This window comes from Aspergillus fumigatus, chromosome 3 (assembly GCF_000002655.1).
Source record: "Aspergillus fumigatus Af293 chromosome 3, whole genome shotgun sequence".
In the NCBI taxonomy this organism is placed as follows: Eukaryota; Fungi; Ascomycota; class Eurotiomycetes; order Eurotiales; family Aspergillaceae; genus Aspergillus; species Aspergillus fumigatus.
The window spans coordinates 298,961-322,254 of NC_007196.1; the positions used below are offsets into that span (position 1 = coordinate 298,961).

At 47.0% G+C, this 23,294-nt stretch overlaps 9 protein-coding genes across 9 annotated transcripts; 6 read left to right on the forward strand and 3 right to left on the reverse strand.

Annotated features, from left to right (window-relative positions):
* Positions 1 to 584: 584 nt before the first annotated feature.
* AFUA_3G01220 (pepsin-like aspartic protease) lies at positions 585 to 2,007 on the forward strand (the record flags this gene model as incomplete). The annotated part of the gene is made up of 3 exons (XM_743350.2): positions 585 to 1,228; positions 1,280 to 1,598; positions 1,651 to 2,007. 3 exons carry the CDS (start codon positions 585 to 587, stop codon positions 2,005 to 2,007), a joined length of 1,320 nt encoding a protein of 439 aa, XP_748443.2.
* A 112-nt stretch (positions 2,008 to 2,119) lies between these two features.
* Positions 2,120 to 4,274, reverse strand: AFUA_3G01230 (putative MFS sugar transporte; the record flags this gene model as incomplete). Its single annotated transcript, XM_743351.1, has 7 exons — positions 2,120 to 2,136; positions 2,201 to 2,368; positions 2,418 to 3,044; positions 3,068 to 3,279; positions 3,327 to 3,575; positions 3,629 to 3,884; positions 3,944 to 4,274. The coding sequence occupies 7 exons, from the start codon at positions 4,272 to 4,274 to the stop codon at positions 2,120 to 2,122; spliced, it is 1,860 nt and encodes a 619-aa protein (XP_748444.1).
* Positions 4,275 to 5,029: 755 nt separating this feature from the next.
* Positions 5,030 to 5,470, reverse strand: AFUA_3G01240 (uncharacterized protein; the record flags this gene model as incomplete). Its single annotated transcript, XM_743352.1, has 1 exon — positions 5,030 to 5,470. The coding sequence occupies one exon, from the start codon at positions 5,468 to 5,470 to the stop codon at positions 5,030 to 5,032; it is 441 nt and encodes a 146-aa protein (XP_748445.1).
* A 743-nt stretch (positions 5,471 to 6,213) lies between these two features.
* On the forward strand, positions 6,214 to 7,335 carry AFUA_3G01250 (putative short-chain dehydrogenase/reductase family protein; the record flags this gene model as incomplete). Its single annotated transcript, XM_743353.2, is given in 2 exon segments — positions 6,214 to 6,998; positions 7,014 to 7,335. 2 exon segments carry the CDS (start codon positions 6,214 to 6,216, stop codon positions 7,333 to 7,335), a joined length of 1,107 nt encoding a protein of 368 aa, XP_748446.2.
* A 2,291-nt stretch (positions 7,336 to 9,626) lies between these two features.
* On the forward strand, positions 9,627 to 10,717 carry AFUA_3G01260 (GNAT family N-acetyltransferase). The gene has a single exon (XM_743354.2). It carries the CDS (start codon positions 9,826 to 9,828, stop codon positions 10,573 to 10,575), a length of 750 nt encoding a protein of 249 aa, XP_748447.1. The 5' UTR covers positions 9,627 to 9,825; the 3' UTR covers positions 10,576 to 10,717.
* Positions 10,718 to 11,194: 477 nt separating this feature from the next.
* Positions 11,195 to 12,434, forward strand: AFUA_3G01270 (ceramidase; the record flags this gene model as incomplete). The annotated part of the gene is made up of 6 exons (XM_077804271.1): positions 11,195 to 11,250; positions 11,416 to 11,459; positions 11,517 to 11,660; positions 11,729 to 12,013; positions 12,072 to 12,189; positions 12,264 to 12,434. 6 exons carry the CDS (start codon positions 11,195 to 11,197, stop codon positions 12,316 to 12,318), a joined length of 702 nt encoding a protein of 233 aa, XP_077660429.1. The 3' UTR covers positions 12,319 to 12,434.
* Positions 12,435 to 12,997: 563 nt separating this feature from the next.
* Positions 12,998 to 14,212, forward strand: AFUA_3G01280 (alpha/beta fold hydrolase). Its single transcript, XM_743356.2, has one exon. It carries the CDS (start codon positions 13,111 to 13,113, stop codon positions 14,035 to 14,037), a length of 927 nt encoding a protein of 308 aa, XP_748449.1. The 5' UTR covers positions 12,998 to 13,110; the 3' UTR covers positions 14,038 to 14,212.
* Positions 14,213 to 17,730: 3,518 nt separating this feature from the next.
* AFUA_3G01290 (NAD(P)/FAD-dependent oxidoreductase) lies at positions 17,731 to 19,396 on the forward strand. The gene has a single exon (XM_743357.2). The coding sequence runs from the start codon at positions 17,955 to 17,957 to the stop codon at positions 19,101 to 19,103; it is 1,149 nt and encodes a 382-aa protein (XP_748450.1). The 5' UTR covers positions 17,731 to 17,954; the 3' UTR covers positions 19,104 to 19,396.
* A 1,166-nt stretch (positions 19,397 to 20,562) lies between these two features.
* On the reverse strand, positions 20,563 to 22,236 carry AFUA_3G01300 (uncharacterized protein). The gene is made up of 4 exons (XM_077804272.1): positions 21,501 to 22,236; positions 21,203 to 21,440; positions 20,698 to 21,111; positions 20,563 to 20,609 (listed from the first exon to the last, which is right to left on the reverse strand). The coding sequence occupies exons 1-3, from the start codon at positions 22,076 to 22,078 to the stop codon at positions 21,052 to 21,054; spliced, it is 876 nt and encodes a 291-aa protein (XP_077660430.1). The 5' UTR covers positions 22,079 to 22,236; the 3' UTR covers positions 20,563 to 20,609; positions 20,698 to 21,051.
* Positions 22,237 to 23,294: the final 1,058 nt, after the last annotated feature.

A 23,294-nucleotide genomic window follows, 5' to 3' on the forward strand; every position in this document is an offset into this window, starting at 1 on the left:
GTGTGCGCACGTGTACGTCTCAGTTGGGAGCTGAGTGTTCTAATTCAATGTCGAAACCGTGATAGCCCGTAGTTTCGAGTATCTTCAAATCTTGGAAGCAGAAATGCATCGGAACGTAACCCTCCCTGTTTTCCGTTTTGGTCACTCCTTATCTTATCCGCACGCTATCTTATCACCTGCTTTACGAAAAGCTGTTTTCAGACGCCCAAACATGTTTCCTCTTTTGGCGTTACAGTAGTGTCTTTGACACCATAGATCGTTGCTGCATGACCTAGACATCATATAATTGTTGATTTAGGTGCTATAGTTAGGTAAATAAATGACTTACAATTTGAAGGTCTGTTGACTCTGGTTTCAGTCATAAAAACTGTATATTTCTGTTCTAGGTTGACGGACGGGGATGAATGCGGAAGAATGCTGCTGTTAACTCCGCAGGTCATGCAGATATCGCAAGCAACTACTTCAATATCGAACTCTTAAAGTACACTTAAGCATAGATTTTCCTGTTGTTGCTAGAGGAGAAAAAACATGCAACGTGCTATTCAATTTCTTAAAGACGGAGTTTGGTACCGGAGGATGTCACAATGCATTTCTCGATAGGCAGCTTGTTTCTATACCTGATTGCCTCGGCATCATGCACAGCAGCGTCTCCTCAATATATTCAGCGTTCTCGAAGAACACCCTTCACCACAAGCACCTCGAAACCGTCAGCATTCACAAATCCATCTACCGACACGGCCACAACACCATATGTCCTTGAACTTACCAAGATCAACAACAAGGGCAACGCCCGCAGCGCAGTCGAACTCAACAGCCAAGTTAGAAGCGGGTCTGCAAATCTAGTCTCCTTCGCCGAAGGAGTCGGGTTCGCAACATCAATCAATATCGGAAACCAGACATTCGAGGTGGTTATTGACACAGGGTCCAGCGACTTATGGGTCGTGCGAGACGGGTTCATATGCATCGACCCTGTGAGTAGGAAGGAGGTCGCACAGTCAGAGTGCAGATTCGGGCCGGCATACGCACCTAACACTACATTCCACGAAGTCGTCGGCGAGTTCGTGGATATCAAGTACGCAGACGGGGAGATCCTCTCCGGCGTGATCGGTACTGAGAACGTAACATTAGCCGGCATCACGGTGAACCAGACGATCGGGGTAATGGATTACGCGGGTTGGTATGGCGACGGTGTCACGTCGGGCTTGATGGGTCTCGCGTATTCATCTCTGTGGGTTTTATCGGTCCCATTGTTATAATAGTCCACTGATGGTGTGTACAGCGCGAGCGCCTACACGACGAATAACAGGCAACCACGTCTCTACAACCCCATTTTCGCAACCATGTACGAGCAGGGCCTCATCGATCCCATCTTCAGTATGGTCATGAACCGCAATGCTTCCAATGGCACAGCAGCTGGGTACCTGACTCTGGGTGGATTGCCACCTGTCGACATCAACGGGAATTTCAGCACCACGCCTATCCTGATCACGAATATCAAGGGTTATCCAAAGGATTATGATTTTTACGCCGTCAATATCGATGGAGTGGCGCTAGGCAACAGGAGCTTGCCAGAGGCTGCCGGTGGCATTCAGTATATTGTAAGGATGTACCGGGGTAGTTTCTGGATTTGGGCCAGGCTAATAATCACAGATTGACTCGGGCACAACGCTCAACTACTATCCAACCCCCGTCGCGGACTCCGTCAACGCGGCTTTCATTCCTCCAGCGGTGTACAATGATTACGATGGGGCATATGTGGTGGATTGTAATGCGACAGCGTCAGTTCATGGTGTCATGATCGGGGGTTCGACATTCTACATCAATCCAACGGATATGATACTGCCAGGCGGAATGGATAATTCGGGAAACAAAACCTGTATTAGCGGAATCAATGCTGGCGGAGATGTCGGTCAGGGTATATTCGTCTTGGGAGGAACGTTTTTGAGAAATGTGGTGGCAGTGTTCGATGTTGGCGCTGCAGAAATGCGGTTTGCGGCGAGTGCATAATCTTGGAAGAATTGCAGATAGAATCATAGATATAGACTGTTTATAACCTGTTCTGTGTGGTATATTGTTCAACAACGCCTCATGTAATAACCTGATGAGGTTCCCCTTATACCTATCGCTTCAATCGGTCTGGCACGAACAGAGATATATAGACCTTATCCCACATGCTGCACCGTAGCTGAGCCAATCTTACCCTCCTCGCCCGTAGCCTGCCTCTGCTTGATCTGTCGCTGTAGCTCCTCATCCTCATGCTGGATATACTTCAATGGCCGACCTGTTGAGATCGCATCCGGGTCCCCCGTTACGATCAGTGGCGGGTTGGAACGGTAGTATGCGTCGAGGTCCTCCAGCGTTCGGTTTGCTAGCGATTGTCAGCTTCTTTCAAATAGGTAGCTTCGAACTCCACTCACCGGTCTCCGGGTACAGATAGTATATAATCGGAAGAGAAGCCGCGTTGGTGATTGTCCACACGATCCAGAATTTCCAACCAATGTTCTGTATCCCAATAGGTGTGATTTCGACAATGACAAAATTTGTGATCCTGTGCATCGTGAATATACAAACGCAATGACCAGAAAGAGGATAGTAACATACCAGTTCGTCGCAGACGAGACAGCCGCACCCTTCGTCCGCATAGGAAGAGAATTGATCTCCGTCGGATACAGCCAGGGAACACCCAGCATGCCGATTCCAAACGCAATGTAATACAGAAAGAAGAATGCCACTGAAGCGGTACCATACTTTGGGTCGTTCTCCGCAAATCGAAGGAGGATAGTGATGATCAGGAAACAAGCAAACTGGCCAAAGGTCGACATCAGCATTAGGCCTCTTCGACCGAACCGCTCCACCATGATGACTGCTACACAGGCAAACACAAAGTAGGATGTCGCGTTGCAGGCACTGAGGAGTCGTGACATGCTGTTTGACAGGCCGACAGAGTTGATCAGCACCAGAGGAAGGTAGTAGGACATGATATTGATTCCTGTGCACTGTTAGCCAGTGTCCGTCTAGCTGGAGGGAGACCTGCCTTGGAACTGCTGGAGGGCCTGCGTTCCCGCACCAAGAAGTATCCGCCGCAATGTCTTGGTGTCATTTGTCTTTTGACGACGTAGCAATAAATCTGTCCAGGAGACGGCATTTTCGCGCTCGTAGTTGATACTGTACTCGATTTCGTTGTACTGGGTGATGATGTACGGATCATCAACTGGCTTGGCCTCGATGCGGGAGATTACATCTAGAGCTTGCTCATTGTGACCGTGCGAGAGAAGCCATCTAAAATGCATTAGCTGTGGGCATGGGGTGCATCGGGAGCAGCCAACCTTGGGGACTCAGGAAGCCATGGTACAGTCGCATAAAGGATGAAGATGAAGAAAAATTGCAGTGCGATGGGGAGCCTCCATGCAAGCGCACCGCCTTTGAAAGAAAGCCCGTAGTTGATCCAATTGACCAGCGCAAAGCCAGAGACATTCAGTGCCATTTCCAGAATGACCAGCTTTCCTCGCCACTTGACGGTGGCAGTCTCAGTTTGCCAGACAGGAGCTGTGGATGTGTTGATTCCGTTGCCAATACTACACATGTCAGCGCCTGGCGATTATATGAAGGTCGAGAAAAATCTACCCACCCCAGAATAACCCGGCCGACAAACATCTGCGCCAAGCTGTAGGAACTGGCTTGAAGGATGGTCCCGACTGCCATGATGGTTGTTCCCAGGAGAATGGACTTCTTCCGACCGAGCCTTTCAGACACGATGAAAGCTAGAATCGAGCCGAGAAAGCAGCCGACGTCGTAGATGGCTGTGACAGTCGATAGCGCTTTCGTCTTGGTTGGCCCGACGAGGTCATGAACGACTAGGAAGTCCTCTGTGACGACAACCCCGCCTAAGAGACTTCTTAGTTCTTAATCCCAGCGGTAGTATGAACGGGGCCTGTGTACGTACTAAACACTCCCTGGTCATAGCCGAACAATGTCATGTCCGTAGCACAGGCAATCTGCTCTCGTCTTAGTATTGAATTGGTTTCGAATTCTCGATACTTACTGTGATCCAGAGGGTCAGCCATCCCCCAGTGAGCCCGAAGTAGGGCTTCTTGTCGTGCTTCTGAGTTAACATATTTTGCTGTGGTGAAGAGCGAGTACGCTTGATAACCTCGATGATCATGTCGGCTGATGGATATGACACTCTTATATACCACCACAGAAGGGACAAGGGCAAGGGACCTGCACGACTGAGACCCACAGTGTGGATATGGGGTAACATCCTGTGTCCGCATCTTACCCGAACATGGACATGGTAATGTCTCTCATTAAGATGACTGCTGTGAAACGATCTAACCTTTCACCAGACAACACTGCGGCACAATATACAGTCTACAGGGGACTATAAGTAGTCATAATGCGTACACCAATCTCGAGCCGTCCATAGTCAAAATCGCAATATACTGGCTTTAGAGCTTCTTGCCTCTACCGGATTGCGCAACAGGTTTTGTTATGACTTTCTGGGGTGACACCACCAGCGCTGATCAATCCATCGAAAGGAATTCAACCACCCTGAGGCCGCCACTAGCTATAACTCAAATACCGTGAGCTAACCCGAATAATTACTCGTAGAGAACATCTTCATTAAGGGACTATCCAGCTTCTGTTGTTCGGAACAAGCCCGACATGCGGGGAACTCCAGAATTCCTTTCTCCAGGGTCCCCGCCGGAGATCACCCTGGTGTTGCCGGATCCGGCAGGTGAGGTGACAGATCCTTATCACACTTCAGGCTAAATTCCATATCCAACGAAGTACGAATTACAATACTGTGTGGTAGTCGGAATAACTCCAGTGATTTGCTGAGAGCATGCGTCATTACAGTTGTGTGATTTACCGAGATCTCAGCTATTGTACGCAAGTAAATTGATAATGCTCCTTGGAGATTGCTTGGGTGATGAACATGTTGAAACTGGATGAACCACTAATATACAAGCATTGACACAGAGAATAGTCACTCCATAGTCCGATATATTACATACCAATCCCTTCACTAAAATCCCGACACCATCCCATCAAACCTTCCCAACTCCCACCCAAGCATCACAGCACCCACAAAATCCGTAACCCTCAGCGCCAGGAATTCCCAAAATCCTTCCTCACTCATGCGGCGCCCGCGCAAGAGGACATTCACACCTAAAGCAGTGGTGACAAACAGTCGAATCGGCACAGTGACGTGCAGCCACTGGTTTTTTTCAATGGGCATGTACGAGCTCAGGAAATACGGCAGCTGCAATGCACAAGCTACGACGCCGAGGAGGGCATTGGTGTCTGCAATTCGACTGGTAGAAGGGGCTGGCACGAGGACGTCGCGTCCAGTAAGGGGCTTTAAGGGCGAGGTGCGAAACAGGGAGATGTAGAGGCCCAGGCCTATGACAGTGGTGCTTGTAAGTAGCACATGGGGCGGGAGGTTGACTGGGCGGAAAGAGAACATTGAGATGATGGTTGTAAAAACAGCTTAACAGCTGCGATTACCAGGTTATCTGTGCAAGATGGTCAACGGAAGTGCTGAGCGAGTTTGTCGTCTATTTATACGCAGATTGTACTCGCTGAGTCAGATGAATACGAGGATCGGGATAAGTAGGTTGACCTTGGCATATGGTAGGACGCACGTCCGCAGCGTCCCGTATAGGCCACACTATACATCTCTGCACGATATGACCGACGTAACGCATCTTCCTGTTCAAAGCCGTACCATGAATCTCGATCACAATAGGGGACGAGGCCTAATCGGTAATATTGACGATTCAACACACGCTACACCAGGCGGAGGGGACTATGCTCTTGAGGAGAGACCGTCTTAGGCCGCTCTGAACCATGATTATAAAAACTTTTCTTCCTTCGCGGGTAACGGCCTTATACAGTTATCCGATCTTCACGGACGCAAGCTCTTCGCGCATACATGGGATGCAGCTCGGCGGGTGTAGAAAAAAGGTCCGTGGGTGTCAGTGATACCTCACTCCGACACCCGTTAACCTCAGCAAGTGCTGCAAAATGTCTGTACTATCTCGGCACTAGCCGAGCTTTTTCTGAAAGGTCGACCGGCCTGTACTCCGAGTAGTCACTTGTTTTGCATTTACATAAGGCGCCAGAAATGGGCACATCGCCAAGACCTTCCCGATTAGGAAGCCAGTCTCCTATTGGTTGGATTGCCAATTAAGGTCATGTCAATTCAACATGACAATTGACTCGGATTTAGATCAGAACTCCGCTCATAGCATCGTCGTTGAGTCCGTAAACCCCGATGGCATGAGTTTAGATAAGTCAGGAACAGAGCTATATAATGCAGCCGTTGCCTTCTGCAGATATGAGAGCGAACAACAACTTCATTTGCATACTGCCCATCATCGCTTATCAATACCAGACCTACATATCATGGCTTCTGCAGCTCAAACTCAATGCGGGAATCGCCCTCTTCTAGCTACCACCGAAATCTGCGCGGGTGGTACCTACATCGTGACTGGAGCCAACACGGGCCTAGGCTTCGAGGCAGCCAAGCACCTTGTCGGGCTCGAGGCTGCAAAGGTCATCGTCGCCGTACGTAACATCAGCGCAGGTGAAAAGGCTAAGAAGGATATCGAAGAGTCAACAGGAAGGATTGGTGTTGCTGAGGTCTGGCCGCTCGATCTGGCAAGCTATGACTCTGTCAAGACATTTGCACAGAAGGCGACTACAGAGCTCGATAGGATTGATGCTGTGATTGAAAATGCGGCTGTTGCAGTCTCAGAGCGCGTCTTCGCTGAGGGTCACAGCATGTCTGTCACTGTCAATGTGCTCAGCACGTTCCTTCTTGCGGTGCTTATCTTGCCCAAGATGAGGGAAACTGCGGAGCGATATGGAATTGTACCCCATCTTACGCTCGTGACCAGTCTGGTTGGATTCGATGCTAAGGATCTCTGGGATAAAATCAAGGATGATCCGGTGAACAAGGTGGATGGGGATGACATTCCACCAATGCGCACGTAAGTCTTCAGCAGACGCGTACAAACCTGTTTATCTGGTGCTGAAGTCACGGATGAGATATCCACTTTCCAAGGTCTTGACAACCATGGCACTACGTCATCTTGCACTCTGTTGCCGGTGGATCGCACCGGAGTTGTGTTGAATCTGGTCTGTCCGGGACTTTGCAAGACTGACCTGAGCCGCAACGCACCAGCACAATTTCGGGAGGGCCTCACCGAGCGTCTCGAAGAATATGGACGGACTGCTGAGGACGGCAGTCGTACGCTTCTTCATGGGGCTGTGGCAGGAAATGAGAGCCACGGGTGCTTGCTTCATTCCTGCGAAATTGGAGAGTAAGTCGAGTATTCCCCCATAACTTGGGATGGCTGGTGCTGATAAAGATCTGTGTTCAGGAATGCAGTGCCAAGTTGGGTGACAGATAACGAAGGAAAGAAATGGCAACAACATAGCTGGGAAACCATTGCCGGAGTGTTGGAATCCATTGAGCCTGGATGTGTAGGAAGGGCCTTAAATTGTCAATTCGCCTACAAGGTAGCCGTGCTTGAAATTGGAGTCAGTTTGTCGGTAAATTGTTTATGTGGCACTGATGCCAGAGGGCCTTCCCAGCATTATCGTGAACTGCGTTGACCCATGGGTATCTTGCAAGCATGCTCTGGACTTGTTTCCATGTCCTCAATGCCAGAGTATCGATAGTCTCCTTTAATTTCGAAATCCACATAGGATGATTCCCCAGCTGGGAGGATGACGCTGCTCCAATATAAAGCATCCAGAGTAGAATTTCTCGGACATCTAGTCCGCCATCTGCAAGATCTTGAGCGCCATTGAGCAGTAAGTTAGAGAGAAGAGCGTTATGAGCTATACGACGATCTAGTCCCGGCCAGAATGGAACCAGAAATGCAGTGAGACCTATATGGATTGCGTTCTCAATTGGACATTTCGGACGACCCACCAAGGGTGTACATATTCCCCAAGCGATAGCCAAGGACGAGCAGGTCGCTGTGGAAAACGCAGGACTTCAGCTTGGGACCCACTCCATTATTTGCGTCATTGAGCATTGAAGCAAGGGATGTCACTTCAAAGAAGACATCCTGAATATCGCGGCGCAGGCTTCCTAGCAAAGGAGACCGGTAGGGTTTGCTGTAACATGCATGATTCTGTCGCTTGTCCCCGTAGATTTCATGTATTATCCTATTTGTTTCGATGGCGTCCTCCAGGCTAAATAGCGTCGATGAACCCAGCTGCAGAGCATATTCGAGATCAACACTACAATAGTCAGCATGATCGGCAGATGTGCAGTGCCGCTGAAGGACCTACCGCAGCATTTTTTGAACAAGTATATGATTGCTCTTGGTGACCTGCAACAGCCCGCCTTGTAGCTGGACCATTCTTCTTAAAGCTTGAACATGTACAAATCCTCGTTGATATTCGTTCTGATGGCGCTCGTATTGAGCCATGCTGACTATAACTGCCATGGTCGTATCACTGATCGCTTCCTGGCCGGATAGTCGTTGATTAATCAAACGGAAGGTGTGGGATATGTGACTCATGGCTTGCAGGATACCCTCTTTCCTGGTGACGAGGTCGTTAAGACACAGTATGGAGGTTGCCACGGCGCAATGAAAGCCTGCCGAGGAGAAGTTAGCCTGAGTTCTTACCATATGGTGTCACTCGACCTTCTGAACTCACAAGCTTGATCAATAAAGATATACCGCACAAACATCGACGAGGCCTCACTTGGAGAGTCAATGGCCTTGCTCAGTTGAGGCACGTATCGTGCGGCGCTTAGGAATCCAACGACTACATGTAAGAAAACATGTCAGCAGCTGAGGCTATGACAACATTGAGTGAAGGAGATGACCATACCTCTTTTCACAAGCGCCTTCCATTCCCTAGACAGTGGCACTGGAAAGACCAGTCCATCGTTTATCGGCCGTTCAATCTGGGGAGTTTCTTGCACCGGACCAGGCCCCTTCCTTATTATGCCAGGGATGCCGAATGAAGATATAATCTTCGTTGACGCGTGTTTTCTCGATGATCGCACGATTTTTTTGCCTCTATTTTTTCCTGTGGCTGCATGGCGACGGATCTGCTTTCGAGCAGCTTGATCGATGCTGAGTTTGTTGTCAATGAACTGATATGACATTCGGATCGTCTGGGATACAATATAGCAATACAACGTACTTTGAGCAATGAAGAAGGAGTGGTAGGAAATCGAGAGATGATTTGGTGAATTTCTGTCCTGGGGAGATTGAGCTGTCGGAGTTAACGGAGCTAATCACCAGAGGCGTGTTCTTTAAACTTACGCATGGCTCCTGAAATTTCATTTATTTTATTGTCCAGAGAGAATAGGGATTGTCCTAAATTGACACTGCCTCCGAGGAAACCGGAGGGAGGGTGGCTATCTGGGTTTCGGAATACACCTCACGATCGATAGCTATGGCTTCCTTGCTGCGTCGAGCCACTCAAGCACTGAGAAGCCTCAGCTGGAGTGGTCATGGGTTGGGTTTGGGTCAACCCACACAGGTTCCAACCCAACCCGCATGGGTTTTGGGTCAACCCAAGGCATAGAAAACCCGCCCTAAAACCCATGCGGGTTGGGTCAGGGCCAATCCTAACCCACCCACATTGCGGGTTGGGTGGGTTGGGTTAGCCAGTCTAGCCTCAGCGACATGGCTACAACTAACCATCAACCAAGTCTCCAGTTGGCTTCTTCTCATGAGACTCATGAAGGATGGGTGTGTCCATGTCATGTTGATCGTACCACCAATAATAATGTCCGATCGTCAGATAGGATAATCGGTCCTCGTATAGCCTCAATCCGAACTTATGACTCATCGGAAGTACATACCTAAGCCATACACAACTCCTCCTCAGCAAATGACGCGAAAATCCTGCTATTTGGAGCCCACCGCAGCAATGAGTAACATCGTCCTTATTCCCCAGGAGTTTCCCACAGTAAAAGAAAGGGACAAAATCGTCGACCTGTACAAACATCTCCGCTTAGCAGGCCTCAAACAAGACCCAGAGGCCTTTTCAGCGACGTACGAGACAGAAGCAGAATTTCCTCACGAAAAGTGGCTGGCCCGGATCGAGAACCCGCAAGCACGAACCTTTATCGCCCTGGACGATGGTGAAACCGTCCCTTCAACGGGCAATGCGTTGACGGCCCTTTTGTCGAGCGAATGGCTGGGAACTGTGACTATCGTGGGACCGAGACTTGCGTTCAGCAGTGAGATTGATCTCAGCGCACCGTGGAGGGTATTTGAGGAGGGCGATCGGTATACGACACCACAAGCGGATGACAGAAACGTCGTCGCCGTGTACATGATTGCTGGCATGTTTGTGCTTCCAGCGTCAAGAGGAATGGGGAATGGTCGTCGACTTGTTGAAGAGGCGATTAGACATACCCGAGGCGCTTCTCCAGCTACAGAGCAAACTCTACTGGTCCTACTGGTCGAAGCAAACAACGAAGCTGCAAGGAAACTGTATGAAAGATGCGGATTTCAGGAGTCCAACACGGAAGTAGTGTTCGGTGGACAACAGACAGTTGGGATGGTCCTCAACAATGGAAAGTAATGCAATCGAGTGCGAATCAAGCTCCAAAGTCCAATACATGAGCCATACCTAGGCAAGTCCAAAATATTTCAACCGGTCGAAGGGCCGTATGTTTATTCCATCGGCCAACTTAGAACATGGGAGTGCAGGCTGAATGGCGCCCTGCAGAACGCAAAGCTTCATTATCTCAGGGTCACAATATGGACGGTACCCTTGAAAGCTAGCCAGCTATCGGCGCATGCGAATCTTGCAAGCTTCAATATTTCTATTCAATTTTCATTAGAACAATAACGACAATATTGACCAGCATTTCTGCCACAAAGGCGACCGGAAGATGCTTGTCTGTCAAAGCGACTGAGATGGCGCAGGCGGAGATTGGGAAGAAAGGGAGAGTGCATCAGATCGTTTTGTGAGACATGACGGTTCATTTATTCCAATACCTACATTAACTGGGGTCATCATTTGGTTCTGGTGTCTGACCCGAGTCGTCCCTTGTAAGCCCTAGTGGATTATTGTGGTTGCCTGTCCAGCGGCCCTCTTTCACTCTTCTCGTGTTTCTGTCGCTCTCATGACATGTGTTTCTTCTATCTTCCTGTACACTTCCTATACAACACTTACCCTAAACTCTATCAGCTGCCAGATGACTTTGGGTGGCTCAGAGACCCCTTTCTGGGGTCCAATTACTGCAAATTCCAAGTTAGCCTCAGCATCCTGTGCCAACAGCTTCCTTGCAGTTACTCTCAGCTAACTAATATCATACAGCTTTTGTGAAGAGGTAGCGATGGATCACAGCACTTATACTTCAAATTCCATCTCACAGCTGATTATGTTCTTGATGGCTTAGGACTACTTGGTTACCAGATACGCTGCCGAATTCATCAACACCTTGACTAACGTAGTGTACGGTAAGCGCTTTCTTCGGTGTTGGTAGACATGAGAATTCCACTGAAAAACATGTCCAGTAATCTATGCCATCTATGGACTCTACCACCTGTGGCAGAAACCAAATGTTGGTTTCCTTCGCACCGTACCCTACTTGGGTTTAATGGCAGTGGGACTCTGTTCCGCTCTGTTCCACATCAGTCTCAATTACCACACCCAGATGTGTATGTCTCCATTAACATCTCTCTTTTGCTACCTCTGAGAAATTCCCCTGGCTTACTCTATTCATCAGTGGACGACCTCTCCATGATGTTCACAACAACGCCTGTGCTGCACCGCGTCATGACCGCCAGTGCCAGCCCAGGGGTCACGCTTATCGTGGGCATTGTCCTAGGGTCAACCCTTCTCGCCCTAGTCATTTATCACCTAAAGACGGATGAACTGCTTCTGCACTCTTTGTTCTTCGTTGGCTCCGTGACCGTTATTGGAGTTTTTACCATGCGACTAATCAACGCTCGCACACGGGCGGGCTCGGAGGCTCGAAGGCAGATCTGGGGGATGGTACGGTTTGGAGCTGGTAATATACTCATCTCACGCCACGCCGATAGTGAAACTCCTGCTAAAATATTGCGAAGGTATATTCAATTTGGGATACTGGCTCTGGATGGTTGATGGGTGGATGTGCTCCTATTTGAAAAGCACCAGGCAGACGGTGGGTCTTCCCTGGGCTTTTTTGTTGGAGCTTCATGGGTGGTATGTACCAGTTCCCTAGCTATTTCAGTCCTCGTTTCTTCTCTTGAATAACAATAGTCACACCGAATCGGCAGGTGGCACATATGTACGGGAGGGAATTGGCGCCTATATCTTCATCGCGATAATTGATCATCTCGTATCAGGGGACAATCATAAAGATATTCCCAGATCCCTGGCCTGGCCGGCACCGTGGGCTGCTCAGTCGATCTTTGCAGGAAAAGGAAACAACAAGATATAAGCATGAGCATATGACTATAGTCCTGTAGCCGCGGGGAGCTTGGTGTATTTTCCTTGTCTTTTGTTTATTGCCTGGCTATTTAGATTTGCCATTGTTGGGACAGCTTAATGGTGTATCTGGAGACACACCAGGATAGACTCTAGGGACATATACCTCAAGAAGGAATGAACAAGTTGGCCAGCACTGAGACTGTACCTCCCGTTCGGCCCCCATCCCATGTTCATGATCTTCAGCTGTGTTCATTAATAAAGCACTCTCGTTTCCATCGCCAAGAGGTCTACAGGCAGGTGTACATGACATGAATATGGCTAACACAGCGACACAAAGAATGAATCCGTTGTCAGATCCTCTACAGCTATTAATATGTACCAAATGCTGCTCCTATCTGCTAGTCTTGTATCCCGCACTACCAATCGGATCGTATATCGCCGATATGATGGACAAGGGGGCGTAAGACGAATCATCGAAGAATAATGCCCTTTTCAAGTTCCCGAGAGTGCAGACCCAGCGCCTTGGCTGAGGCTGTGGCCGAGGTAACATCACAGGAACATTATTGACTAGACAGATCGGGCCTAGGCACTGGTAAACTTACAAAGTACCTGCCTAGTGGTGCCTTGTCCTATCCAGCCGTCGACTTGCAATTCTGAATAACGCAAACCCCATCCCCCAAGAGTACAGATACAATGATCTCCATCGGCACCCATCGCCTCTATCTCTCCATCAGCGGCCCACCCCGCCACAATCCCCCAGATCCTATCGTAGTGTTCATCGCCGGCGCAGGCGACGTCGCATCGTCTTACTGCGCCGTTCAGCGGCTTGTGGCGCCATTCTCCCCGCTTGTTCTTTACGACCGCTCTGGCCTCGGTCGCAGCGAAAGTAATCCCAACGCTCCCAGCCCAACTGCGATGTCCGCAGCTGCCGAGTTACACACCCTACTCAAAACTGCAAACATCCCTCCACCGCTTATCCTGGCAGCTCATTCCTATGGAGCCATCATTGCTAGGGAATACCTCCATTCCTACTCGAGCGATGTTGCGGGCATGGTCCTCATGGATGCCTCAACGGAACGAAACATCGAGTTATTTCAGAACCCGGATTTAGATCTTAGTGCTATGATTGGAAACCTGAAATTTTCTGAGGTCACAGGTCTGCGTGCTGCCGCTCAGCTCTCACGCGAAGAATGGCGGGTGAGAGCGATAGACACTGCGCGGGGAGTGGCTACTTCTCAGGCAGAAGCGATGGTGCGGGAGGAGGTTTGTCGTGCGCTTGCTGAAAAAGAGCAGTTCAAGAAGCAGGCGCTGGGGGATCGGCCTTTGAGCGTGATTCGGTGTAATGGGTTGATGGACTACCGGAGACTATACGAGAAGGCTGTCGAGGCTGGGAATGGGACGGACGCGCAGCGAGCGGCGTTCCATGAGCTGCTGGAAAAATGGGACGGGGTGGATCGTGAGATGCAGGAAGAGCAGTTGAGATTATCTAGCCGGAGTCGGATGGTTCATTTACCGGACTGTGGGCATAATGTACATATGATTCGACCAGAAGTTGTTGCGGACGAGGTTCGATGGGTACGAGAGCAGATTCTAGGTCAGAAGATAGAATCCGCTCTTTGATCTATGCATCACTGCTGGAAGGCACTAAAGCTTGCTTTTAAGTGACCTCTCTTTACATAGTTCAATCAAGAGCAGCAAAATCTTTGATCTCCTGAGTCTCCTCTACCTCGGAAGGATCCCGGTTTCTCATGTCGATTGCAACTTGACTGAGTGGTTTCGACTCAGCATGTGCCCAATCGCTGATTTACCAAGCTGGTAGAACACTCATGATCTGCTATACTGAGGACTGGTCTCTCTGGCTTTGTGGTATATAGAAAGGCCCACCGCAGGTTCTGGAACAAAAGGATGGGTCAATTCCCAAAGAGGTACAGCAAGAACAGTATAAAACTACGCGCGTCACCCTATGTCCGACTCCGTCGACTCACACAGCGCATGTATCTTTGCTTTTACGGAGGCCCCTCCAAGAATGATGAGAGTCGCGTGCTTCACCCTCATAATGGCAATGAGGGCCATGGATGGGAAACAGCTACTGTAGTTCGATGCGTGGTTGGCTATTTTCTTTGGATACTTACTTGGCGCCTTTTGCAGTGGAATACGATTGTTATCTCCCTGCATGATTTCCTGAGCCAAAGCAATCTCTGTTTCTTGGCTTATAACAAGAATACCATTGTCAATGCCTACCAAGCATTCCCAAGAATAATGAATGTTTGTGTCCCATGTCTTTGGTTGTACAGTAAAACCTCATTATAACAAGATATTCCAGACAGTCCAAATTTCTCGTTATAACAAGGTTCTTGTTATATCAAGGATATATATAATTTAGCCTATACAATAGCTTCGAATATCCTGCTGAGTCTGTAGGCTTAGCTTTTAACCTTAAAGGATATATTTATGCTTATCTAGCTTATATATAAGGCTAGGAATGCCCTCTGCCTGCTGCTCCTTATATAAATAAAGTATTCTTAGTATATCTAATGCCTAATTAAGTAATATTTATAGTAGAATTTTAAGCTCCTCCTCAGAATCATTATTAAGCTCTGGCCTATTGTCACATGCTCGGAACAACATAAGCCCAGCGAGCCGCCAGCGGCAAGCCCCCTCTCGCTCGGGTAATTATATACCCGATTCCGAACGCACTCAGTAGAAATAGGAGTTCTGAACAGCTTGGGGGAGACTAAGCGGTTCGTTCTGATCATTGACACACATACATTTTCACTAATACATCTATACGTCCCTGAAACCCAGTATTCCTACCCGTAGCCGCAGCCTAGTCGCCGTCGCATCGCTGGCTAGGACCCCCTAGGTCGATTACCTCCGATCGCCTTACACCTATACTAAGCTAGAATCTAGCTCTTAATATCTTTAGGAGTATCCTAGACAGCTTCCTCTGCAGGGTTTAGAAAGGTATTAATATCTATTAGATCCTAGATAGGCATAGAGAGCTTAAGAAGAGAGAAAGTATTCTATATATTATCTAGAACTACTAGATTAATAGGCTCTTAATATAATAGTTAAGAATCTAGAGCCTTTTAAAAGTAATTCTAAATTACCTATCTAGAAAGATTAGATTCCCAGCTCTGGATTCCCTATTAAACTACTTATAGAATATTTATTAATATAATTAGATTATGATTAAGCTTAAACTCTTAAAGGATAAAGTAAATCTAGTATTATTTCTAGTATGACTTCTAATAGTGGATAATCCCTTAATTAAGAGGCTAGTATTAGCTAGTAGAGTTTATAGGAAGCTATATAATAAGAGTATTCTATAGTAGATAACTACTAAATTAAATCTCTATTATAGCAGCTTAATAAGCAGAGAAGTTATCTATAAGAAGGATAATATTCTATCTACTTATCTACTTATTAAACTAATAAAGAAAGTCTGTAAATATTAATATTATAATCTAGGCTTTCTAGTTACTCTACTAGATAAGATTTAGATTCTATATATTAATATTAGCAGCTTAGAAAGCTTAGGGATTCTTTACTATACTAATAAACTATAGTAATAGCTTCTTAGAGCTATCTATATTGTAATAAAAGAGGGCTATTATTTATACTTTATCTTTCTTTTAACCTAGAAGTTAATATATTAAAAGACTCTGTGTAGAAGACTACTTCTAGAAGAGGCTAGTCTTATTATAGTTAAACTAGTCCTTAAGGCTATATATACTTAGACTTATTTAATCTTAAGTATCTCTTAATCTGCCTAAGCTAAAATACTTCTCTTCTCTTTATAATATTAATACTATCTTACTAATCTCCTTATCTAGAAGTTATAAAGCTATCTATTACTAAAAGTTAGCATCTCTTACCCTAGGTAGATCTTCTCCTAAAAAGACTAAGCCTTTTGTTGAATAATCTCTACAGAGATAGGTATTTATTCCTCTATATATATTATCTACTTAAATAAGGTATTCTCTAGCTCTGGCTAGTTCTTATAGTGTTAGCACTTTGTATTATAGGTAGGGAGGGAATTAGTATTAAGATAGTTATATTTACAGGATAAGATATCAGAGATGAGACTAGATAAAAGAATATAATTATAGGTCTCCTGAAACTATTTATGAAGGTCTTTCTGTGTTATATTTAGATAGAGATATTTTTAGGCTTATAAAGCAGCCTTCTAGGATATTAAGATAGGCTTCCTCTGAGGTATATTAGCTAATAAGAACCCCTTAATATAATAAGATTTTATATAGGAGATAAGGTAAAGTTAATAAGACTTGCTGTAGCAAGGGATCTTATTATTTATATAAAGAATTAATTAAAGCAAGGAAAAAATCTTATTATATTAAGGTTCTCGTTATAGCAAGGCTCGTTATAATGAGGTTTTACTGTACCCCGTTGGATCGCAGATCCCTAATTATTTGGCCAACTAAATGAAGCCACGATAATGCAGTGTTTAATATTGAAGCGCTTTCCGTGCAAACTTTGGTTTTAGATCTCCAGCAATGCACCGGTAAAGCTTGAGCTAGGAATATGGTTGGAGAAACCTCACTGACCCAAAGAAATTACTCATTTTATATTTCCAGTTTCGTCAGTGCATTGATAAAATCATGGCTCTCCACAGGTGAAAGAGCCCCATCTCCTAACCGCCAGGTTTCTGATCGTACCTACATCTAGCTCAAGCTCGTAGGCCTATTAAAGAGTAGGCTGCAAGAGTCCAGTCTCTCCACCGACCTTCGGTCCTCTATAAGTAAATAGACAACACAGTCTCTTAGTGTAAGTAAGCTATGACGAGAAATATAGAAGGGCAGGGACATAAACTGACCTTCTCGTTGGATTGTCGTTGATCCCTGCTGCTCTTTACCGGCACAACATTGCACTTCGCTCTAAGATATGTCCGCCCAATTTCTGCTGGGATTGTCGCACGAAAAGCAGATTTCCATGGTACTAGAGGGGTACCGGTTCCTTAATAAACATCGACCATTCTTACTCAAGCCTCCATCTTGAAGACACGGTACACCTCACCTCAGCTGACGATATTTGCATCGATCCCTTGTCCATCGCAGACCACCAATAGCAATGAATATGAGAAGGTCGGTCCCGGCACTACATAGTAACTTGCCCCTGGAAAGCACATTATCTCCTCGTATAAGCCCAATAATCCTCCAGGTAAAGGACTAGTGGTCGGTTTGTGGTGCTTAATAATTCCGTCGGCCTTCGGGTGTTGAAGGCAGCCAGTTGTTCCCGCTGAATAAGCGATGTCCTTCACGTGAAAGGGTCGTAAACCAGCCAATGGGTGACACGGGATAGCCCCAGTTGCACCTTTTATGAGATAAGCTTGCAGCCTTGAAGAATCAGCTAAGATCCTTGTTTGGTTTCTAAGCATTAATAATTAAACAACTAATGATAGAACGCTTGGCGAACACCCGTTGCGGTTACGCAGAACAAGATGAAGGTATTAATACAAGACCACCAACTAGAAATGGGCGAACCACCAAGAAGATCGAAGAGGAGACTCGACCACCATGACATCAACCAAAACGACTGTTGTGATAATTGGTGCTTCCTTTGCCGGGGCGCCAATTGCGCATTCTCTCCTCAAGGATGTCAAAACAGTCAGGGTTATTCTGATCAACCCCTCTCCGACATTTTACTTTTGCATTGCCGGCCCCCGAATTGTGGCCAAACCCACAGCCTTCCGACCAGAGCAATACTTGATCCCAATTGAGTCGGCATTTAAAAAGTATCCCTCGGGGTCTTTCGAGTTCATTCAGGGACGCGCAACGGCCATTAATCCGGAAGATAAATCCGTCATTGTTGACGGTCAAACGACCATCCAATTCGACTACTTGGTCATTGCTGCAGGGAGTACCACACCGTCAACGACCCGCAGCGACATCCCCATCCCCTTCAAGCAATCCAACGCCGATAATATGGAAACACTCATCAAGAACGCGCAACAGGCTATCTCAGCAGCCTCGCAGATTGTCATAGCTGGTGCAGGTCCTATCGGCGTCGAACTCGCCGGGGAAGTCGCCGAAGCCGCGCAAAAACAGGGGAAATCAGTCAAGATTACTCTCGTCTCTGCTTCGGATCGAGTATTACCGATGCTCAAAACGTCAGGCAGTAAAGCTGCGGAAACCCTACTTACCCAGAAAAATGTGACGATCATCTCGTCGTGCAAAGTCACAGATGCGGTTCTGTCCACTAATGGAACGTGGAACCTATCTCTCAGTAACGGAAAGCAGCTCAGCGCCGATTTGTACATCCCTACAACGGGTACCCTACCCAACAGCAGCTTTGTCCCTCAGCAATGGCTGGACACTCACGGCTGGGTGAAAGTGAACCAAGAGCTTCGTGTACAAGGCGGACAGAATGCGCCCTTACCTGTCTATGCGGCAGGCGATATAACCAACAATTCGATGCGCCTTTCATTCAAGGCTACTGAGCAGGCTGCGGTTGTTGCTGCAAACATAAAGAACGACATTCTTGGCTCAAAGTATAAGAGGCGGGTGTATGATGAAGGAGATAGCATCATGATGATGGTCCCCGTTGGGGCGTCAGGTGGAACGGGGCAGCTGTTCGGCATGACACCGTGGAGTTTCATGGTTAAGGCGATCAAGGGAAAGGACTTTTTTGTCTCCAAAGCGCCTTCCTTCATTGCGGCAAGTTAATGGCAGACTGGTTGAAGCTCTCTGTAGCCGACTCCGATGTCCCTTTAAAGAGCTGTTTGATTTGATATTCCCCTTGAAGCTTGATGACCCAGGATTCTATTGATCGATAGCTATGCGTTCGTTGCTTTGATATAGATTAATATATATTAGATGAAGAACTAGACACAGTATAGAAGAGCTAGAAGAACCATGCTGGAGACTGGGATTGTTATTATTGGTAATGATCTTTCCCATTTAACTTGAGCATGGCTCATTATGCTGATATGCAAAAAATACATACCACCAACTCCAATACAACTCAATCGCATCACATAATCTCACAGTGACAATGTTTGTATCTATGTATGTCAATATCTCTAACAATGCTTGGATACTGACAAGCGTAAGACTGCGTATCACTGCTGCCGTCCTTCATCCTGTTTCCGCGACTCAGTAGGTTGAAGACAGAACCACGAGACCACCCTTTGTTGGTGCCAGTGTGCTGTAAGATCCCTGGAGTGGACTTGAGGAGGTGGACCAAGTTCGGTAGCTACCTTGTCTTATCTAGATTCCTTGACTTGTACTAGGCACACTCATCATCATAGTGTTCAACTCAAACGAAAAGGTCTCAACCCAGACTTCAAGACTTCTACCAACAATGTTGTCAAACAAGGCCGCCTTAAGCAAAGTAACTCACATAAATCTGACGAACTGAAGTCAGACTCTTAGGTAAGTAGCAAGCCTTGCCAACGTGAGACTAAGGAATATTCCTAAAGAAGCTCTAGGAAGCTACAGTGTTCCAATGAAAGACAAGAGATATCGACAGAGAGGCGTCAGACACGCCAAGGGATCCAGCTCTGAGAACTCTAGTCGGTTGGACACGCTTGTCACTTCCATCCACACAGAATTGTATCACAGGCCAGAGTACGAGATGACAGTGAACGTCTGTTTCGCCCTCCCAATACAGGAGCTCATTTCTGTGGTGGATGCATCGTCGTTGACTGTGTGCATCATCGAACGTCTCAGATTACGCCTACCTGCAGCGACACCTCATACACCGCTATAACCAAGGGGGTTGTAAGGTCCAATTCGGAGAAACAAATTCGGCAATTCTGTAGGTAAGCCCAACTGCACGCAGTGATCAGAAAACTAGACGTTACCATTTTGGCAAACATCTAAGGCAATGAACATCTCCGCTAGCGAGCATTGGCGACATACAGCACTGGTCTATGCCGTCCGTGGCATCGCCCTGCCGCTTGGCCACAGTCGCCAGCAAGTCTATTCCTCTGCCGCTCTTGTCTCCCTTATACCAAACCCCGGAATTGACCTGAGAGGATGTGGCTAGCAGGCGCCTATGTTAAACGTTGCAAAATTTCGCTAAATCAAAATCTTACGCGATTGCCCGATGGGAGGGCCCGAAGACAACCACATGAGGAGAAGACCAGATACATACGGGAACCCCTTCCGTTTGTGAGGAAGGTGACAGCCCTTTGCTTGGGTTTCCAGACCTTGTTGTAGACTTGCATTCTTTCTAAGTTAATGTCGATGGAACGTGCTGGGTTGCTGAACGTTACATAGCAAGAAGAGACTTTGAGAAGATTACAGATGCACATACCTGTTGAACAGGGACCAACCGTAAATAGCCACTTTGTAAAGGAAGATGAGAAGCACAATCATTGGACATCCATATGATCAGAAGTCATGTGGGAACCATTTGTTACCCAAAACCATACAGTGGACAAAACCCCGAAAGATCAAAAACAACAAGTTCAAGGCGCATCAGAGATCTTTTCAATCTCCTTCTTGCCAAATAGTTCGGTATCATCATCCTCCTCAAATGGCTCAAAGTCCTCCAGAGGAAAGCCACTAGTGTTGCCTCCTGTCTTGCTAGCCATCCACTGCATGAAGAGAGTCGTCGAGGAGCTCAATGTCTCAGGCGTAGAGAAGTCGTACAGCCTTGACTTGCGAATCACCAGTTTGTCGCCATTAAAATACGCTTGTATGATCCTTGCTTTGGAGTCCGACATGACTGAGAACATGAGAACCCGACACCAAGAGCAATCATTCATCAGCGACTGACGCTCTCCAAACCGAATCACGCTGGATCAAATTGTACTTACCGGTATGACTACTTCATCCTGAAAACACTCGAGCTCAAAACGAGTAATCGTTGTGGCCAAAATGGTGAGGATTTCACCTCTGAAAACTTCATCACTACCTTTGGACCTGTGGTCAAGGATACACATAAGGTGTGGAAGAGAGGTGGTTTTTGCCGTCCACCAAGCTGCGGGCCTGTGAGAGGGCTGAAAGCAAACGCCAGGTTCGAAGTATTCCTGCATAAACTCAGAGTATGCGCTGCTAGAAATCGAATACGTTAGTGAAACACTCCAGATACTCTAGACGAAGAGAGGTACGTACTGTTTTCTCCACACTGTGATGTCGATCAACCGTCCTGGGCCATCAGGGATTCCGCTTCTGCGAAAGCACTCAAAATGCCAGATAAGACGGAAGTACGGTGCTCGCGACTCGAAGCCATTCTTCGTACGATCAAATATGTCTTCATGGGCCTCATAGTCCCTTTTGGTTTCCTCATCTGGCGTCACAATTCGATGCTCCATGAGGGTCTCGAGAGGAAAGGGGACAAAGAAGTTCGGAACGTCAATTCCGTTCTCGCACTCCCCGTCATCGCCAAGATCCAAAGTTTCACAGCGGATCTTCAACTTGTTGTAAGCGGTGGGATCAACCAACGGTTTGTCGAACTCATAGGCCTTCTCATAAAGGCTGTCAAGGTGTTCGATCAAGTCAGTACGGCGCTCCTTGAATTGCCACTCTTTCTGTAACACCTGCACATCTGCCCGCGGAGGCGGCGCCTGCAGGAAGGGAGGCAAAGGCCCCTCCAGAGCATCAATGGCCTCTTCATGGCGGTTACGTCTCAATCGGATTGGAATTCTGAACGATTTCTTCAACTTCGATAATGTTGAACGTTTATCAGACATCCTGATATTGAATCTGGCGATGGTTATCTTGAGTGTTTGAAGGACAGAGAATGTCAAAGTGATCGTTGGGAAAGGAGGAAAATGGAAGAATGGAAAATGGGTGACAAAATGAGTGCCTAAAGGAAGTTTGAGCGCATCCAGGGTTCGGTAAGTTTGCGACGAAGTTGGGTGGCAAATCAGCATCTCAAGAAAATAACCTTAAAAAACAACAAATAAACGTTCTATGACAGCGGATGACTAGACGGTATTAGGCACCGCTGCCTGGTTAACCTTCAACGGTGCGGTTTCCGTCGCCTACAGGTGCACACATCGCTCTTCCGCAAGGTAGACTCAAACAAACTATATGTACCTAGCCATGAACCTTAGAATTGAGTTCCCAGCGCTAGCTTCTGAATGGCGTGATATGAAATGGCCAGAGAGTCCTATGTTTGCGTGAATCTTTGTTTGTTTACTAGTAAAGATCTTAATCCAATGCTTATACCCGAGAGCCTGCAAGTATCCTAGGAAGTTTTGGTAGATGTGAACGCCACCACTTCGCAAATGGACAAACTAACATTCACTTTTGTGGAAGCTCTCCGCAGGGTATTCGCCCTCCTGAATGATTCTACTTTTGTTGGGGCGCTGAATAATCAATAGAGCTGCTGCTTTCTAGTACATTTGTGATTGTCTCAATAGTCTCAAGGCGATGTACAAGTTGGTAGTACTGATGAGTGTACAGGTAAACTAGGTCCGAGCACTACCAGTAGACCATAGGATAGTACGTTTGGAAGTGAATAGAAGAGATGCAATCAAGCGGTATTCACTTGCTCTAGGCTACATGAGGCCACTTTATCCTAACAGGAAAATAGGGGCATACTCGCTGTTGATGGTTTATATTTCGTTCCATAATGCTTTTCTAACTTCAACACTTCTATTTCTCGTGCTCTACTTTCTATGCTAGCTCAACACCCACTACTGCATCTTTTCCGTTCTTAGTTGATTCAAATCTTCTTTTCATTGGCTGTACGTGCTCGCAGCTCACCTTGAACAACAAATTCCACTGCCCTTCAGTTTTACTGTACGTCACTCAGAATGGCCGAATTGTAGAACAGCCCTGTCGAATTTGCGATTCCAGAAGATATCGAAAACTGGGTGAAACTTTGGGAGGGGCGTAAGCTGAAGGGAAAGACCTTAAGCAGTTTGGAGAATCTCTCCTCCGGATGAAAGATCAGTCCTG